The sequence below is a fragment of the Melospiza melodia genome, chromosome 2 (genome assembly GCF_035770615.1).
Source record: "Melospiza melodia melodia isolate bMelMel2 chromosome 2, bMelMel2.pri, whole genome shotgun sequence".
NCBI lineage: Eukaryota > Metazoa > Chordata > Aves > Passeriformes > Passerellidae > Melospiza > Melospiza melodia.
In genome coordinates, this window is record NC_086195.1 from 5,797,788 (window position 1) to 5,817,874 (window position 20,087).

The 20,087-nt window shown below is 45.1% G+C and overlaps 1 protein-coding gene across 1 annotated transcript in view; it reads right to left on the reverse strand.

Annotated features, from left to right (window-relative positions):
* Positions 1-3,846: 3,846 nt before the first annotated feature.
* The window catches only part of LOC134432584 (cystathionine beta-synthase-like protein), a 28,617-nt gene continuing 12,376 nt past the window's right edge, over positions 3,847-20,087 (reverse strand). Inside the window, exons 6-17 of the mRNA XM_063181434.1 lie at positions 19,030-19,109; positions 18,424-18,558; positions 17,862-17,931; positions 15,706-15,797; positions 14,775-14,900; positions 13,567-13,651; positions 13,293-13,398; positions 12,452-12,526; positions 11,610-11,744; positions 10,388-10,496; positions 7,857-7,941; positions 3,847-6,577 (exon numbers count right to left, since the gene is read on the reverse strand). Coding sequence (XP_063037504.1) covers positions 6,468-6,577; positions 7,857-7,941; positions 10,388-10,496; positions 11,610-11,744; positions 12,452-12,526; positions 13,293-13,398; positions 13,567-13,651; positions 14,775-14,900; positions 15,706-15,797; positions 17,862-17,931; positions 18,424-18,558; positions 19,030-19,109 — 1,208 coding nt within the window. The 3' untranslated portion in view covers positions 3,847-6,467. The remainder of the gene's footprint in view (positions 6,578-7,856; positions 7,942-10,387; positions 10,497-11,609; positions 11,745-12,451; positions 12,527-13,292; positions 13,399-13,566; positions 13,652-14,774; positions 14,901-15,705; positions 15,798-17,861; positions 17,932-18,423; positions 18,559-19,029; positions 19,110-20,087) is intronic.

The following is a 20,087-nucleotide window of genomic DNA, read 5'->3' on the forward strand; positions in this document are numbered from 1 at the left end:
CAGGGACGTGCAGGGTCTGGATGAAAGTTCATTATAAACTTCGAAATCCCCATCAGCCTAAAAATAGACTTCTACTCCCTTACCTTCTTCCCCATTGCACTATTTGTATCATGATCTATCCTACAATTTGCAACATGATATAAAGCCTCAGACCCCTACATTACAGGGAGTGCAGGCCCAGCTGGTGCCCTCAGAGCCCTGGCCCTGTTTTTTGGGCACACAAACCCAGCTGGCTGCCCCTGCACCAGGCAGGTACCTCCACAAGCAGCTGTGAAAGAAGCCATGGCACATTTTTAGCTCCTGAGAGGGCAGTGAAAGCTGCAGTGTGAGCAGCACCTGGCTGTTCCTCCAAGCAGAGGTGGATTTTTCCACAGGCCAGGGTGGTGCAGGTGAGCTGGCTGCTCTCCGTGCCCTGGAGCCAGGTCCTGTGGGCTCTGCCCTCACCCCCCATCCTCCAGCACGTGACAAAAGCCAGCAGCACTTCCATCAGCAACACCAGCCTGGCTTGGTGCTTGTGCTTTTTTTTTAAATTTATTTTTTTCTCCTCCCCCAAAGGGAATTTATTGCTTCCATAAGGCGCCTTCCTGGACTGAAGTCCTCCCTTTATCTGCAGAGCCAGCACAGCTGATTGTACCCAGTAATTTTCCTGCTGGTGACCCAGGAGGAGGGGCTAGGGGACAGCTGGGTCCCAGGGCTGTCACCAGGCTGTGACTCAGCTGTCAGCAGCTCTTGTTGCAAAAACGGGGTTTGGGCTGTGCCCTGCTCCCAGCTCTGGCCTGGGAGCTGCTGAGGGGCCCTGAGCCCTCAGGGCTGCAAGCAGAGCCAGCTGTGGCTCCCCAGGGATTTCTGAACCTGCTGCGAGGTGGAACTTGATCCCTCACACTTCCTGCAGCTCTCTGTGTGCCTGTGCAGCCTTTGGCCTTTTGCTGAAATGGGCTCCCCGCACACAGCAGGGATGCTGGCCTGTTGCCCTCAGGCTGGGACTGCAGGATCCCCTTTCCCCCTCTGAGAGAGTCTGTCTGAAATATCCCTCATCTGCCTCACTGTCACAGACATCTTTCATGAAAAATCTTTTCTTTAAGATTTTTCCTCTTGGGAAGCTGAGAAGCTTCAAGAACAAAATAGTTATCTGCTGCTGTGGAATGCAACAGGTAGATCTTTGGTTAGCTTATGTTGGTTGTTTCTAATTAATGGCTAATCACAGTGAGCTGGCTCGGACAGAGTGTCCAAGCCACCAGCCTTTGTTATTCATTCTTTCTTTTTCTGTTCTTAGCTAGCCTTCTGATGAAATCTTTTCTTCTATTCTTTTAGTATAGTTTTAATGTAATATATATCATAAAATAATAAATCAGCCTTCTGAAACATGGAGTCAGATCCTCGTCTCTTCCCTCATCCTAAGACCCCTGTGAACACTGTCACACCTCACAATCGTCATTGGGGGACTACTGAAGAAAAGACCCACTGTGTCTACAATCTCTGGCTCTGAAGGAGAAAGTTACACATGCTAACAAGGCCCTGAGGCCTAAGGGCATTGCTAAGCTATTGTTTTCACCAGTGTATTTACTATATGTTACAATGAGCTCAACAAGAAGAAAGAAGGACATTCCGACCTTTTGCAACAATAGCTCTGGGATTTTTCCCCGCCTCTAGGCCTGGCTGGACTTCTCCTGAATTTTTGGGTGGTCCCCCCACAGAAGACCCCTCTCACTCATTTGCAACCACCATGACAGACAGACTGAGATGTAAGAAGCCTCTCCATCAAGGACGGAGACATGAAACCCCCAAGTGAAAAGGCCCCTCTCCTCCTTCCAAGGACTGCAACTGAAACCCCCAGCCCAGGGGAGGTGTGTGGGGGAGGCAAGCTGACCAAAGCAAGATGTTTGCCTGCAGGTTGTGACCACTGGACCATGAAAACAACGGCTCTCACTGCTGAGAACATGGGCTACCTGTTACATCTATTCTTTATTGTATCTGTTTCCCCCTCCTCACAATTTCCAAGAGTTATTATAATAAAAACCTCTAGAGTTAGCTAGAGATTTTGAGATCTCCCCGGACGTGACCTGGTGAGCTCCATTGGCTGGACATCTGTCACAGACATCTTTTATGAAAAATCTTTTCTTTAGGATTTTTCCTCCTGAGAAGCTGAGAGGCTTCAGGAACAAATTGTAAACATTGATTATCTGCTGCTGTGGAATGCAACAGGTGCATCTGGGATTGGTCTCATGTGGTTGTTTTTAATTAATGGCCAATCACAGTGAGCTGGCTTGGACAAAGTGTCCAAGCCACAAGCCTTTATTATTCATTCTTTCTTTTTCTATTCTCAGCTAGCCTTCTGATGAAATCCTTTCTTCTATTCTTTTAGTATAGTTTTAATGTAATATATATCATAAAATAATAAATCAGCCTTCTGAAACATGGAGTCAGATCCTCATCTCTTCCCTCATCCTAAGACCCCTGTGAATACGGTCACAGACATCGAAGGACTTTGCCACTCTATGTTTGCCACTCTATCCCCTCTTTCTCTCTCCTTCTCTATCTTTTTCTCTCCCTTAATCCCTCTATCACATTTTGCTGTGGTCATTCAATAAAGGTGCATTTGTTTTGATTATTACTGCAAACCCCCTGTGCTGTGTTGGGTTTTGCACCCTCAGATCAATCCACAAACCATCACGAAACCCATTCATGACACCCTCTGAGGGGGCTGCCAAAAGGAAAAGCAGGGATCTGCCAGCAATAGCAGCATTTCAGGTACCACATGAGAAGGATGTGCAGGATGGAATCAGCCCATGCTGCTGGACTGGGGTAAGGAGAGGAAGAGGTGATGAGCACAGAGCACTGTGTGTGTGGGGAGGCACCTGAATACCCAGCATGAGAGCAGGGAGCTCATCCTGGCAGCCTGGAGACATGGAAAGAACTGCAGAGCCTCACACTGACAGCCAGGGGTCTTCTGCACAAATGTCTTACAGCCTAACACACCTACAAGCTTGAACAGGCATTAAAAAAACCCCCAGTCTTACAGTCTAACACACAAGCTTGAACTGGCATTAAGAAAAACAATCTTACAGTCTAACACCTACAAGCTTGAGTTGCTATTAAAAAAACAATCTTACAGCAACCTTACAGTATAAACACAAGTTTGAACTGGGATTAAAAACACAATCTTACAGCCTTAACACACTTACAAGCTTGAACTGGCATTAAAAAACAATCTTTCTTACAGTCTTCACACACAAGCTTGAACTGGCATTAAAAAAACAATCTTACAGCCTTAACATACTTATAAGCTTGAATTGGCATTAAAAAAACCCAATTTTACAGTCTTAATACAATTAGAAGCTTGAACTGGCATTAAAAAATGCAGTCTTACAGTCTTAACACACTTAGAAGCTTGAACTGGCATATAAAAACAATTCTACAGTCTTAACACACTTACAAGCTTGAACTAGCATTAAAAAAAGAAACCTTACAGTCTCAACACACAAGCTTGAATTGGCATTAAAAAACAATCTTTCTTACAGTCTTAACACACTTACAAGCTTGAATTGGTGTTAAAAAAAAGAAACCTTACAGTCTCAACACACTGACAAGCTTGAACTGGCATTAAAACAACAATCTTACAGCCTCCTTAATACACTTACAAGCTTGAACTGGCATTAAAAAAAAAAAAAAAAAAAACTTACAATCTTAACACACAAGCTTGAACTGGCATTAAAAAACAATCTCACAACAACCTTACAGTCTTAACACACTTACAAGCTTGAAATGGCATTAAGAAACAACCTTACAACAACCTTACAGTCTTAAAACACAAGCTTGAACTGGCATAAAAAAAACAACCCAGAGCCATTCTGCAATCAAACAGCCTTTATTGAACTCTTTGTATGGTACATTTGTGAACATCTGTGCAATAAATACAGCTCATAGTGGTGATTTTTCCCAGCTCCTTGAAGCATAAGGAGTCTTCCCTTTCCCTCAGTTGACACTGCACAGTAAGAAAAGCTGTTGGATGACAGGGGCAATGTCAGGAAACTTCTGACAGTGTAGATTTATAGCAAACAAGTTTTCAGAAATGGGCTTGGTGGGCAGATGAGATTGGTCTGGCTGCTCAGAGGAACCCCTGCTAGCCAGAGTTCTGGAGTCAGCCCCAGCTTGTGCAAGAAATGGGAAATAACATTGGACATGACAATGTGAAAATGAACCTTAAGTCATTGCCTGGTAACTGGTTGCAAAATATTGTACAGATTTTACTGAACAGCTGTCTTCAGGTGAGAAAATAAGAAATATTTTTGCAGAGCCAACATTAGCACTGATAATCTCTTACAGTGACAAACAAATACAGCATAAACTGCTGATAAAAATATTCATGTGCAAAATAGTTTTCAGGTTTAGTCAGTGCTTGCAAAAGCAGCAAAGGTAAACAGAAGATGCAGGCACTCACTTCAGGAAAAAAATACAGTTCTGTTCAGGCTCTGGCCTTCAATTTCAGGTAAAAGACTGAACAAACTGCAGTGTCTTTCTTGGTCTTCAGAGCACTTGAAACAAAGATAAGCCCAGTTTTAGTCAGCCCTACCACAACTAACCAGGACCAGGCCAGCAATGAGGTTCTCAGACATGCAAAAAAGCATCACATTCATAAACTTTAGCAGAGAAATTTCAGCCCTGCTGGATTCCCTGTCCCCTTCCCTTTGCTGCCTTCACCCCTGCCATGGGAAAGAGCTCTGGAAAGTTTTTCAGTTGTGCAGCAATTCCATTTATTTACCCAGTTCCTCTGGGAATAAGAAAAGCCTTCTCCTCCCTGTGCCAGTGCAGAGGAGACAGCTCCTGTTCTTAGCAAACCCCAGGGGAGAAGGTGAATTTCTCTGGATCCTTTGGCTTATTTGGGATGGTTTACACTCCCCTCCCCTGTTCTCCACCATTTCTAACCATCCCCTGTGCCTCACTCCACAATACTGCCAGTTTCCATGGCACTACAGGGATTTATGTATAAACAGTGAATCAGAAAAACAGATTCAAATCTTTGTATTTCTTTATAATTGACTATTTTGCTGCCTCACCTTAAACTCCCCTCTTGTGCTGCTCTGAAAAGCAGCTTTGGGAACCTCCTGCTACCACTTTCATATTTCTTGCTGAATTCAGTCAGGTCAGGTTTGACATGGGAAAAGGACAAACCTCAGCTACTCAAGCACCTCCCTCCCTGCTGCTGTCAGCAAAGGTCAGATGGAAAATGGGGGAAAAATCAGATAAAAGCCAGTAAAGTAAATATTCAAAGTAATGCCAAAATCTAGCAGCAGTGATAACTGCAATGGCAGAAAGAAATTCATCACTCTTTAGAAACTTTCAATTACTATTGAATTTCTACATTTTTAGATTTATAGTATTTTTCTTTCCCAGAGCCTTGGGAAAAACTGTTTTAAGTCTTAAAGAAGTGCAGGAATTTAATGGCAAACCACATTTTAAGTTTAGGATGGGTCACTTGCCTTCAGCAATAGCCCTAATCTGAGGGGGTAGCCAATGCAGGGCTTTTCTCCTGGAATGAGGCACTACAGGGTAGGAGCACCTAAACAAGACTTGGAAGAGTTCACAGCTCCTCAGAGATTATCTTTGGCTCTCCTGAAACAGGCACAGAAAAGGCACTCTGAGATAAATGGGGAGGGAGAAGAAGGTAACAGATGAAACAGCATGATTTTAAAAAATTTTCAGGCAAGATGCTTGATCTCACCTTTAAATCTTTCCTTACTTGTGCTTACTTATCAGGAAAAAACAACAGGAAAAAGAAAACAGGTCTGTGGCAGGGAAAGCTGGTGCACTGTGTAAAACAGAGTCACTGGCTGATGTTTGCCACTTCACTGCCATGATTCTACTCAAACCAGCTTTTCCTCAGAGCAGATGCTTGGAGGAAGTCTCAGCTTCAGCCCTGAGGAATTTCTTGTTTTACAATGATGCCACCAAAAGGGAAACCCTCGTTCCTTCTGCCCATGCCCCAGTCCCAGTTTTGTCTCAACACAGGTAATATCTAACTTAACACCCTTAAATGGAGGGGGGGGAATCCAGAACTTTCCAGAGCTCTCTTGGGCCTCTGCTTCAGTAACTCTTTATTTCAACACATTTTATGATTCTGAAACAACATTTTGGAAAGCCAGCCTTTAGACACAACGAGTAAGGAACAAACCACTTAATTTAGGCAATATTTTTTACACATACATATATATATATATAGGTAAAAAAATAAATTGTCTTGATAAGAAATACTGCTTAGCCTGATTAAGAAACAAGATCCCAGAAGCTGGGCAATGCAGCAGGACACACTGGCTGGAGAGCTGACAGCAGGATGGCTAACTACTTATTTTCAGAATTAAAAAAAAAAAAAGAGAAAAAATAAAAGGAAAAAAAAATTCTAGTTAAGACATGACCCTGATTCTTTGTTTGAGGCTGCAGGATGCTGAGCAGGCTCCAGGCTGCTGCTGGCTTTAGTTGGATTTCCTCTCCCGCTCGCGTGCGGTGACGAAGTTCAGGAGGTCGATGGCTGTCACGATGCCAAACACCATCTGCCGCTTGCTGGAGGAGCCATCCGTGTGATCTGCAGGGAGAAAAAAGGGAATTCAGGCTCCAGGAGGCACAAACACATCCCCTCCTGCCTGGTTCTAGTGTTTGTGAAATGGGGAGCTGAGCCATCCCAGCTCCATCATCCTGGAGGTGTTGGGTGGTCCTGGCACACAGAGGGGGAACACAAAAGGCACCTTTGGCCAAGAGTCACAGAGCAGTGACAAGGATTTTCAGCTCAGAAAGGCTCCTCAGCAAAAGGGACACTGGAACTTTATGGAAGGAAGGATAAGGATCCAGTGGATTTATTGTTCTTGACACAAGTGTATTTTCCATAAACATTAATTACTTGAAACAGCTGCAAGTGGCATTACCCCACTGAAACCAGGGGCCGCTTGAATGGCCCAATGGAACCACATTTTGAGGAGGAAATGTGACACAGCCTTCTTCCTGCATCCCTGCCAACCACAGAATCAGTATAAAAACCACAATACCCCATTTATATCCAAAAAATGTACTAACCATTTAATCTTTGCTGCATTGGCAGCACAGGCTCAAGTGACTTTCTCATTATCTTGGGACTTGACTTGGGAACCAAGTGGCCACACGACCTCTGGCCCTTTATCAATTGTCTAAATTCCAGTTCCTAAAGTCTGTCTGTACTGAGATGTTGAATCTACTTCTATTCTCAGTTTTTTCAGTCAGCTGGACTGTCCTGGGCTTTTTTTCACTCAATCTCTGTTTCACTGCAAGCTTCCATTGAGACTCCAGGTTTATAAATAGTCCGCTCAGAGCCAAGAGCACATCCTTATGGAGATTATCAAGAAAAACCCCAAATTTGATGGCTTTTCTTTTTCCAGTTACAATTGAGAAGCTAAAGATAAATTTATCTGGCATGACTTAATATTGTTTTCAGTCTCAGTGTCTCAGTGTTTGTAACTTTGCAAAGCTGTCTGCTATTAGGAAGATTAAACAGGACAAAATATTATTCACATATAAGAGTGATATTCCTGAGATTTGAAGATTTATTTAGTCTTACTAATCCCAGCATGGTTTGGGTTGGAAGGGACCTTAAAATCATCTTGTTCCACCCCTGCCACAGGCAGGGGCACCTTCCACTAGACCAGGTTGCTCCAAGCCCCATCCAGCCTGGCCTTGAACACCTCCAGGGATGGAAATTAGGCTCAGTAGCACAAATTTACATACAAAATTAGCATTTTGCTACATCAGAACTCACTTTATACATTCACACTCTCACTTGCTTCTTGTTGCTACTCAAAGATTTGCTCTCTCAAGGTGCAGCACTTTGTACTCACATTGAATTTGCTCATGAACCACCAGAGCAAAGTGGTCTATTTCCAGGATGTGAGAGAGTTTCCCCAAGTTGTCTTTCAGGTTAATCTGAGGAGAGAGTTACAGAGCTTGAGTAAAACAGTGCTTTCTATGTTTAGCAGTCAATAATCCCCATACACTTTGTACAGAACTAAAATCAACACATCAACATTTGTGCTCTGCTCCCACCTGAAGCACTAGAGAACACCAACAAATCAAGGCCAACTTTAAAGATCACTTTTCTTTGTTTCTGATTTCCAAAAAGCACAAAGCACTACATGAAGTTATTCCTTCTGGTTCTGTAAACATAATGAATAGAATGAAGATCTGAAAAATGCTAGCAATCAAAGAAGGTTAAGTGTTCCATGTGTCTCCACAACAAAAGAAGTGACCACAAAAGTCTTTATATTTGGTGATTTTATTCTAAAAAGATTGAAAAAGTGAATGAATCAGGCTGCCAATCATTGTGGAAGTGAATATGATCTGCAAAGGCAGAAAAGCCCAAACAAGCCAAAACCAAAACCAAGGGTGAAAGATTGCTCAGCTAACACAGGACTCGGGTACAAACCAAGGAACTGAGATTTAATAATTCATTTTCTTTGTGAAGCTCAACTTTGCTAAGACTGAACAAGAAACCATCCTGTGTCAACTCTGAAAAAATGCAGCTATTTCCAAAACACTTCAGCAATCTCCTGCTGCAATAATTTTAAAAAGTGCCTAAAACTGTTCAAACATGAGTTAAGAGTTGAAGCAGCAGCTCCAGGTGACTCTCCCCAGCACCCACCATCTGACATCCTTTTATTAAAGGAACTCACAGCAAGGAAGAGTCTTGCACTGCAGGTTCAAAAAAGCCTCTCTGTGTTAAATAAATGCCACAGCATGAACAGTTGGGCTGCACTGGAGCACAGAGTGGGAGTCAAAGTATTCCCAGCAGCCTGTGTTTAAGAGACCTGCTATAGGAACCAATATTTAAACCTGGGGGCCAGGAAAGGAAGGAGGTGGGAAATCTGCCACATGGAGTCACCCATCAGTCCCAAATCTGTCTTCAGGGACTGGGCAGGCTACAGAGAACCAGGACAAGCAGCCCCTTGGCAGCACTGGGACAGCCATGAAGGCATAAATATGCCTGGAGATGCTCAGTGGAAATTTAACAGAACCCCCACAGAGATTTCACCTGCTTGTTCAAGCTCCTTAAACGTTTTGCCCACGGGTTTTTCCACATTTAGGCTTTGCTTTTAAGCTTACTAGGTCTCTAGGCAGTGAGTACTATACTACACATGACTGAGAAGCCAAACCACTGGAACTAACATCTGACTCCACAAGGATGGCTCCTCCCTCCACTAGCACTTGTTTGGGTTGGCAAATTATCCTGTGACTGGTGTTTCAAATCCCCAGATTTGAAATTATACCAGGGACTTTCAAAAAAGCTCTAACCATTCTGTTTCCATTCTAAGAATTACCATAAAATAACTGTGGTGATCCTACCAAAGCTGGCTGCCCATGTTGTAAAATCACAGAATGGTTTGGGGTGGAAGGGACCTTTGGGATCATCCAGCTCCTCTGCCAGGGGCAGGGACACCTTCCACTATCTCAGGTGCTCAGAGCCCCATCCAGCCTGGTCTGGAACAGGGATGAGAAATCCTCAACCTCTCTGAGCAACCTAAAAAAGCCAAAAAACCCATCTTTCCAAAATGTACTTTTCCCCTGGTTTGCAGGCTAAGCCTCTCATTTGATGCAGCCATGTAGGATACCAGAAGTGATTTTGGTGACACAAAAGATTCATTTTCCCAGTTTCACCCATAAATAAACCAAATAAGCTTGATTAAAGTGGCAAGAGAAGCAATACCCACAATACTTCTGAGGTTATGTGCATTCCACCACGTTTCTCCATTAACCCATCAATTCAAGTGGAAAATAACCATTTTAGTTAACAGTCAGCAGTACCACAGCTTGTGTCACTCCCCTTCCAGCCTCCACCAAGAAAATACCAGAAATAAAGAAACAAGAAATGGTTCAGCTGTTCTTTGCTAAAGAAACCTTCAAGCTGCCCATGGCCAGAGCCACAACCTCAGAAGTGCAGAGAATTGGCTGATGCAGCCAGCACCAGAGCAGCCCCAGACACCACCCCACACCACCAGCCCCAGAAACTCCTGAGGCGTCCAAGGAAGGCAGAACATGAACCAGGCAGTTGTGTTACCCACCACAGGTCCCCATGATGCTGGATTATCTGTCTGGGGAGGAAAAAATAAATTCACATTTGTCCATAAAGAACCAGTAGCCTCGGGTGGCTCACAGGTTGAACAGAAGCATTAAACACACTTCCAGTCCACTTTGGGACAGTGCTGGAACTTAAATCCTGGTGGAAACTAAGTCAAGCATTCCATGGTTTTAAAAGGAAATTCTATGCTCAGTACCAGGTGCTGGCTTGGCCCCAGGTGAACCTCACCCAGCCTGTGCAGTGTTAGCACACCTACTCTAGTATTGCAACCAGGAGCTGCAGAGTACACCTGCCCACCTGCTGAAATTGCTTGTAGATGACTTTTCTGACTTCATCAGAAGGCTTAACTTTTCCAGCCAGCAGTGAGGAAAGCATGTTACCCAGGGTAACCATGCCCAGGATCACCCTGGGGAAGGAGACACAAGACAGGGATAAACAACACAAAAGCTTCAGCTGCTCCTGTAGAAAAAAGCATCCACTCCCAGCCAGCCTGGAGGAGTCAGTTCAGCTATTTCATGGTAATAATGCAGCATTATTGATGGCACACTTGGATTGTGTGTGTCTGCAGGAAACAGGGTGCAGCTCTCAGAGGTGCTGGAGACTCACACACAAGGCAGCAGATGCTGCAGGTCCTTCTGAACACCAGGACCTTTTCATCTCTGCTCCTTGCAGCTGGAGAGAGCTGCCTGCAATCTCAGAGAGCTTTTGGAAAGCACAAACCACTTCATTTTTTCACACTCCCATCTGTGCTTTTGAAAGGTGTGACAGCCAGAGACAAGCTCACCCCAGCTGGGGTCATTTCCCTTCTCCCTGTGAGGATCTACAAGAATTCATCCTTCAGGTCAGCACAATTGAGCAACTCCTCAATACTCAGCCTGTTTGCAGGAGGGCTGAAGGGTGATAAGGAACATTCCAGCTTGCTGGAAAACCCTGGTTTATGGGGGTCACTGCAGCCCTGCACTGTAACACAGTGTGCTGAAGAAAGCTCTGATAGATGTGGACACGTTTGGGGTTGGTTGTTTTTAACAGGAATTTTTGCTTTTTTTTTTAAGTTAAACTGGTATTATTAAAAGAAATTAAATTATCCTGCAGAGACACAATGACTGAGTAAAAACAATTCCTGTGAATTGTTTTTACTTAATGACAAATCACTCTGAGGAGTCAGTCACGAGTTTTTATCATTCATTCTTGTTAAACCTTCTGTCTGTAGCCTTCTCTTTCTTTAGTATACTTTTAGTACAGCATAATATAATATAAGATATGATATGATATGATATGATATGATGATTGATATGATATGATATGATCATTAGAATATTGTGAAGGGCAGGACAATCCTGGCATGAAAACACAAAGCCCAGCACTGGCGTGTTCAAGGCAACATTTCTGAACTGTGTTAATAAATGAAAAAGGATGGGTGAGAAGACATTTTATTTCCAGCAAGCATTTAAAAGACATCCCTGAGGACCTGCTGAGGGGAGTGGTAGAAATGGATGAAGAGTGATAGATGTGCACATACCCAGATTCATCAACAACTGGTACCTGGTCGAATCTCTTCTCCCGGAGGATTTCCACAGTCTTGGCACAGGTAACACTTGGAAGCACAGTCAGGGGGGCAGAGAGGCTCAGCTCCTGAATGCTGATGTTCCACCACCTGGGGATGGAGTGAAAAACAATCCCATGCAAGTTTTATGGAGAACACAGAACCAGCCCTTGGTGCACAGTGGCCTCCAGCAGCACAGGAAAGACAAAGGCTGCAGGGAGAGTCAGGATTCAGCCAGAGTCAATAAAGCTTCAGGGCTCTCAGGTGTTATTCCCTGCATCAGAAAGTCTCTGAAGTGTGAGATGGCTTGAAAATCAAACCCTTTCTCCTCATTTCATCTGCTTTCTACAATTACAGATAGTCAGTGGAGAGCACTGATCTCCCCAATTTCTTTATTTATCTCTCACACAGAAAATTTTGCACTCCTACTCAAAGACCTATCTGTATTTACAGTTATCATAGACAACATTTAGGGAAGAGTCCCTTCTAGCTACGTAGACCTGCAGTGCTTTGCACTCAAGAACTCTGATTTTGGAAGGATTCTTTGCTTATTTCCTTTTTGTTTAAATTCCAGATATAATGCTTTTCATTAAAAAAACCCCAATCATTAAGTACCAAATTTTCTGCTGCTGCAAAACAACTCAAGGAAGGATGTCAACTAATTAAAGCAAATTTGATTAATAGCTGCACAAGACAATAGCATGGAAGATCAGCTAAATCAAAGAAGAAGTGTAAATTGAAATGAGCTTTAAATTAGCAGCTGCCATGAACTCTATTGAATAGACTGATGGAAATCCAGATGGATCTGACTGGCTTACCAGGGTTTGTTGCCAAGGTCTTCTTCTTTCATGAACCCTTTCTGAATCATCCATTTGTCACTCAGGAACTTGGACCTGCAGAGCACCAGGGGGTGAAAAGCTCATTAGCAGGGCTTGAACATCTGACAGCAAACCGAGACAGCTGCTCACAGCTCACTGCCACCAACAGATAAAGTGGAATTGGAAATTCGACATCATTGGCCATCCAAGCTTGGGTGGCAGGGACATGGAGAAGAAATACTCATGGGGACAAAAAGGAATCCCACAGGAAACAAAGCTCCAACTCTATCAGCCCCTTGCAATATCACAGAGACACAGCCTGGAATGGGGATGTGTCTTGTCTGCAACTTCTGTCTGTCTAATATTGAGCTGGATGTAACATGGGTGAGGAAACTCAGCTAAAAATACCATGTTTTGGGGTATGTTTCAATGTGATTGGAGAAAAACTTCTCAGCACAGCTTAAAGCCCTGACATTTCCACCTGCAAACTCACCCTGAGTGTGGCTGCTGCTGCTGCAGGACTGCTGGATCCTGCTCAGGGCAGGAACCCAGCTCAAGGGCAAAGGAACCCTTCCAGGATTGGGATAACCAGTGATCCCCACAAATAACACAGTGAAAGCAAGGCCTTTGCTGTGAGAAATGCTAACCAGTGATGATTATCTACTGAAATCAGAGCTCAGATTTAAAGGGGAAAGGATCCTCCCTGCTCCATGTGCCAGGCCCCTTTTAGACAGCTCAGAACTTGTGCCCCAAGACATTCCTTGCTGGGATAACTGGGTGTTCCAAGGTCTGAGGGACTCCCTCACCCCTCCCCCAGAGAAGAAGAGCAGCAGATCCTCACATGTAGTTCCTGATGGAGTCAGGGCAGATGACAACACAGCGCTGGCCCTCCTTCAGCTCCTTGGCTGCCTTCACAGCCACAGACATGGCACTGCCCGAGCTGCCCCCTGCAGAATACACAGCAGGGGCAAAACCATCAAACCACCCCATGGAAGCCATCACAGGGGAGGAGCAGACAGAACAGAGGAGCCCAGAGCGAGGGGGACAAGATGTGGAGCGGAAGGAGGTCTCTGATGTGCATCAGAGGAGGGCAGGGGGCTCCTGCCTGCTCTTACCACACAGCAGCCCCTCCTCGCGGATCATCATCCGGGCCAGGGCAAAGGACTCCTCATCGTTGCTCTTGTACCACTGGTCCACTGTCTGGGCAGGGGCAGGAGATAGAAACAAGGCTCTGTTTAACTGGGGAGGGCCAGGGGAACTGCACAAGCAGTGTGGGTTCAGCCCTGGCTCTTTGAGGGAACAGCTGAGCCCCGGGTTTCCATCCTCCTCCAAATGCCAGGTGGGGATTTTTGCCAAGGTGAGATGATCACATCAGCACAAAAGGCTCCTTGCTGGAACCCTTCTGTGAGAGCAGCCTCAGACAGCATCAGCTTCCTCCCCCCCTGGAAGGCATCCCAGGGACACAGGCTCTGTTCAGGACAGTCTTAACCCCTTTGTCCAGGAGGGATGCTCTGCTGGAAGGTTTGGTTTGGTTGCTTTGTGGGGATTTTGTGATTGGTAAGTTGGTGTTCTTTGCTGTGTGTCTGTTTTATGTCACTGTCATATTTTCTGACTAATTCCTTTCCCAGGATTTCTTCTCCTGGGAAGTTGAGAAGCCTCAGAGAAAAATATAAATAATAAAAATTATCTCATTCCTTCTCCTGTTTTTTGCTGCTTTGGAATGTAGTTTGAACATTACTTACCAACAGGTGCATGTTTGATTGGTTTCATGTGAATTTTTTTTAATTAATGACCAATCACCATCAAACTCTGAAGAGTCAGTCATGAGTTTTTATTATTCATTCTGTTAAACCTTCTATCTGTATCCTTCTCTTTCTGTAGTATAGTTTTAGTATAGCATTCTTTAATATAATATCATAAAATAGTAAATCAGCCTTCTGAGAACATGGAGTCAGATTCTCAATTCCTCATCTCTCACCTTGTCCTGGGGACCCTCACAAACTCAACAGTTTTATTTTTATTGTCTGTGTTTCATGACTGTTTTTTTCCAGGTGTGTTTTGGGGTTGTTTTAAGCATGAATAAAGTGTGTGTTGTAGGAAAATGTTATCTACTTACAGCACTTTGACTTAGATTTGTAAAACTAATGTGGCCTTAAGCCTTTTAAGGGCTGTTTATGCTGACGGAAAGAACAGGAATAGTTCTGCCTGCTAACCCTTCTATTTCAGCTTGAAGAAATCCTCCCCCAAGTTTTCCCCTGCCTTTAACCTCAATCCTGCATCCCAGCAGAGGGCAAAGGGCAGTAAACCCAGCAATGTGACTTACAGATCTATCCAACACTGTGGGGACAAAATCATATCCAATTCCTTCCACTTCATACATTGTCTTGTCAGTCTTGTTCAGTTCTTCTGGTTCAGCAAGGATGGAGCCTTCAGGATCCACACCTACAATCTGGAGAAGATTTCCCCTCAGGCCACCAGGACACAGAGCTTTGGAGAGCACTGGCCTTGTCACAGCTGCTGGTGGCACACAGCCAGCCTGCTCTCCTGTTCATTTCCTCCTGGCAATATTCAAAGGTTTTGCTGCTTCTGGCCCCCTTGGAAACCCATCCCAGCTCCTCAGGGTGATGGCACCACTTATTCCACACATGGGTTTTGCTTGGTTTAAACAGAAAACAGAAACCAGGCTTTCCCTGAGACAAGGTTGTCCTCATCCACATGCCAGGCATCATCACAGACAACTCATTTTGTGCCAAGTCAAGCAGATCAGTTTTATTTCCTTTACCACTCCCTGCCTGTGTAGGAGAACTCTCAAGATTGAAGCAGTATCCTGAGTTCTGTGAGGAAACCTCACGCATCACACAGGAAAACACACAGGCTGGTGTGTGCAGAGAGAATTCCACTGGGCAAAACCTCAGCAGCTCCAGAGCTGCCGGGGATGGCACAGCCAGGGAGGAAACAAAAGGTTGCAGAGCACAGAAGAAGAAGAAATTTCCAGAGAAGGAAGTTTCCCAGGCACCCCATGGGGGGATCTGAGTGTCAGTGTTCATCTGCTGAGCCAAACCTGAGCTCTGGTCACCAATGGAACCAGAGCATGATGATTTCAGACACTCTGAAACCCTCTCTGCAGCCAGAACAACCTTTTATCTGAGAAGACCCAAGAACCTCCCTTCAGAGAGCCTTACAAGGAGTGGGATGTGCCAAGGGGAGCAGCTTGAGGAGACATTAAAGGCAAAAGCAGTGGGGTTCTCACTTACTTTGCAGCCTGGACATTTCTCCTTCAACTTCCTGGAGATGCCAGTGATGGTCCCTCCTGTGCCAGCCGTGGCCACCACCATGTCCACCTTTCCTGTTTAAGGGTGTGGGAGAGAAGTGTGAAATCTCCAGCAGAAGGATGGATTGAAAGCTCACACCCACCTAAGGATGGACTTTCCTCAACAAAAAATGCACAAAGTGGCTGAAAAGGGCAGGGTAGGACTCTTTGCCTTGAAACTGCATTGCTCAATCATCATTTTCTCCAGCAAGGGTTTTGAAATGCCCAGCCAGAGGCCTGGCAAGGCACCAATCTGTGGCACTTTGGACACAGCTGGATGTGGCCCACAGAGCTGAGAGCTGCAGTTTTCCTGTTCCTGTATCTGCTGATACACACAACTCACTCTCTGAGTCAAACTGAGCAGCCCATTATGTTTGTTAATTAACTGAGTGAGTGCCAAGAGCGTGGGACAGGCAGCTCTGGAGAGAAGTGTTAACACAACTACTCCCTCATTTTCATGTGAGAAAGGCTGGTTTGGTCACTAGCACTCAGAGGGAGTGTGGATATGACAGTTCATCCCTGTGTCACCACCTGCAGCTTCTCTGGTGCACCCACATGACAGCTTTGTTAATTTAAAAGGAAAAAGGGTTTTTAAAAGGTCACCACACACAAAATCAATTGCTTAGCAGCCAAAAGAATAACACCCCACCAAGCAGGGGTAACTGAACAGTGTCTGGGCTGTAAGGGGAAGTAAAGAGAAACAAGAAGCCTAAATCTGGAACTCATCTGGACTCTCAGTTTGTGGGATGGCAGAAGGACAAGGCAAATCCTCTAAACAGCCAGAGGAGAACCTTCCACATGGGCCTCACCTTTATGTGAATGAATTTAATTGCTGATTTTCTTATCAGAAGGTCCAATCAGAAACTGCACTGTCTATTAAGGTAGGTCTGGAGCCTTCTTAGGACTCCCTTCTGTGCCCTATGGAAATGCCCACGTGCTGCAGCATCACAGGGAATGCCTCCAACAGCTCCCAAAGCAGCTCCTGAGCTGAGAACGAGCCCAGCTGAAGCTCTGCTGCCTCAGCTCAGCCCCCTCTGGGGCTGGAGAGAGCCCTGAGAGCCAGAGGGTGCTGCTGGGGACAGCTGTGGCACAGAGCAGCCTGTGCTCCTGAGAGCACACTAAGGAGCACACAGCTGCACTCCTAAGTGAAGATGCTTCCAGTGTATTGGAGTATTTGCTCTGGGAATGTTAAAACCTATTTCTGTATTTGTGATCAAAGAATGACCCTATTCTATACCAGTCTACCTATAGAAGGGTTTTGAAGTAACTTAAACAGCACTGCTTTCTCCACCTGCTCACAGGCAGAAAAGTCTAAAATATAAAGAATTCTTCTTTAATGGGAAAAAAAATTAATTACTATGACCACTTGTCACTGTCATATTTTCTGAAAAATCCCTTGGCCCAGGATTTTTCTCCTGGGAAGCTGAGAAGCCTCTCAAAAAAAATGAAAACAATAATTATCTGATTGCTTCTCCTGTGTTTTGCTGCTTTGGAATGTGTCTAGACATTGTTTCCATGGATTCTGCTGTGAATTGTTTTGACTTAATGGCCAGTTGGGGGCAAGCTGTGTCAGGGCTCTGGAAAGAGAGTCACAGGTTTTCATTATTATCTTTTTAGCCTTCTGTCTGTATCCTTTCTGTATTTTTAGTATAGTTTAGTGTTCTTTAATATAATATACATACATACATACATATATATATATATATATATATATATATATATATATATATATATATAATATTTAATAAAATATAATTAATATAATATAATTAATATAATATAATTAATATAATATAATTAATATAATATAATTAATATAATATAATTAATATAATATAATTAATATAATATAGATAATAAAGTAATAAATTAGCCTTCTAAGAACATGGAGTCAGATTCATCATTCCTTCCTTCCTCGGGGGTCCCAGAAAACACCACAACCACTGAAACAAGGTAACTCTCTAAGGACACACAGCACATGTATGGGGTTTGCTCTATCAAAATCCATGTTTTTCTCATCTGAGGGCTCATTCTCCAGGCACATAAGAGCAGGGCCCTGCCAGGGGCTCTTGGAAGGGTTCAGCAGTAGAGCAGACCTACCATCACACTGCTGCAGGATCTCCTCAGCCGTGGTGTCGTAGTGGGTCAGGGGGTTGCTGGCATTGCGGTACTGAATTCAAAGGCAGATCAGAAGTACAAAAATCACCTTTTGAGCGAGTTCAAAAACATTTCAAACAATCCCCAAACCCCACAACACCTAAACATGCTCTCTGCAGAATGTATCATTGTGTATTATCTGGAACTAGGCCGCCTAAGTGACCTAATTTAAGCGCAGTCCTAAGGTGCCAGCACCCTCCCATGCCAAAATCAGTCCTGTCTGTGGGATAGCACTCCTAGCAATGTGACCCCTGTGTCCATTCTTCCTCACAGGATTGCCAGCTCACTGGAAACAGACACCCTGAGTGCTGTGGTTGTGGCAAACACCAGCTCATTGCTGCTCTCTAGTGACTGCAAAAACTTCCTTTCCTACAACGTGCTCACTGCTCAGCTCCACCTCCAGATTTGGGGCATCTTCTCCTCCAGAGACACATGGAGAGTGTTGAACAGACAACCCAGAGCCTCCTCCATGCTACACCTGCACCTCTGACACCCTGGCTCTCACCTGGTCCAGGATGTGTGCATTGGGGATTTCATTCTTCAACCTCCAGGCCACTCCCACGTGAGATTCAGGAGAATCAAATCTCGCTGTAGTTGGGGTCCTCACAATCTCAGCACCCAGAGCTCTCAGGACATCCACCTGCAGCAAATAAAGGTGGTCACAAAACCCCAAAACACCCTCAACAGGCCCCCTTCACCTCCCAAAGGCCAGAATATCTGCAGGATATTCAAAGCTCCAGCACTGTCTTCCTTCACCCTCTGCTCAGCGAGGAACAGCTCACCTGGGGCACAGGTAACCCCTTCAACGTGCCAGGCAAACCTCAGGCTGTCTGTATTTAAAACAATTATGGGAGTTTTCAAAGTGGCAGTGCTGTGGGGATGGGTCCTAAAGACATTTCCTATCCATGGCCAGCCAGCCTGGATTTCATTTTCTATCCATGGCCAGCCAGCCTGGATTTCTCCAGGCACTGGCAACAGCACCTCAGCAGAGATTTCCCTGGCCAAGATCCTGCACCTTCGTTGCTGAAGCCCCAGCACTGATCTGCAGCAGGAGCTCAGCGAGTGCAGACACGTTTATGTTTAAATTCTTGCAAGCAGAGGCAGCTCTGACCTTCTCCATGCTCATTTTCTCTGGCATGACGATGATGCAGCGATAGCCCTTCACTGCCGCCGCCAGGGCCAGCCCGATCCCTGCAACAGCAAAGGCACACAGAGCACTCAGTGAGCAGCAGCAGCAGGGCACAGAACACACAGGGACAGCTCTGGCACGCCCTGCCTGCCATCATTTCCACCAGAGGGGTGGCAAAGGGGACGTTTCTGCCTGTGGGGTTTACAGGTGCCGATCCTTGTTTGAGGTTCACAGCCCAGAGGAAGTTTATCCAAGGGTGGGGAACTTGGCTTGTGCAAACTGCTGCCTTTGCAACATGCACATCACCTTCCTCCTGTCTCACCCACTTCATTTTGCCAGGTCTAATTTGGGAAAGGAACGTGCTTTAAGCTGGAGGAGATGAGAAGAATGAATCACTTTGATTCTACAAAAGGTCTGCAGAGCCTCTATTGACTCGCTGCTGCACAAATCCCAATTTACAATGTGCTGAGACTACGTCCTGTCTAAAAACACATTATTTAGATGCTGTTGGTGATTGAGGTTCTAAAACACAGTGTCAGCTTGCCACAACAGTGAAGCACCCTGGCTGCTGGAGACAGACATCTCATTTCCACTCTGAACATCTCCACTCCATGTCCAGCCTGATTTCTGCCTGCTCACCTGAGGGCTGAGCTCAACAGAGCTGTCCCTGTGGGAGAGAGGCTCACATCTGCTATCAGATCACATCTCTGCTGAGAGATCACACCTGCTATCAGATCACCTTTCTGTGCTGTCCCTGTGGGAGAGAGGCTCACATCTGCTATCAGATCACCTCCCTGCTCACACCTGCTATCAGATCACCTCCCTGCTGGACAGCCTGAGCTGATCAGGTTGGCTCAGAGGTGTGGAGGTCAGGCTACAGCTCTCCTGCTCCTCTGGGCACCAGCACATGCAGCTCACCCTACACAGAGGCCTGCTTGTTCAAAGCTGCCTCTGGTTTTGTGTGGGAGAAAAAATCCCCACCTTAATCATCTTTAATTGTTCCTGTAAGAGAAGCCTAACCCACACCTCAAACAACTCAA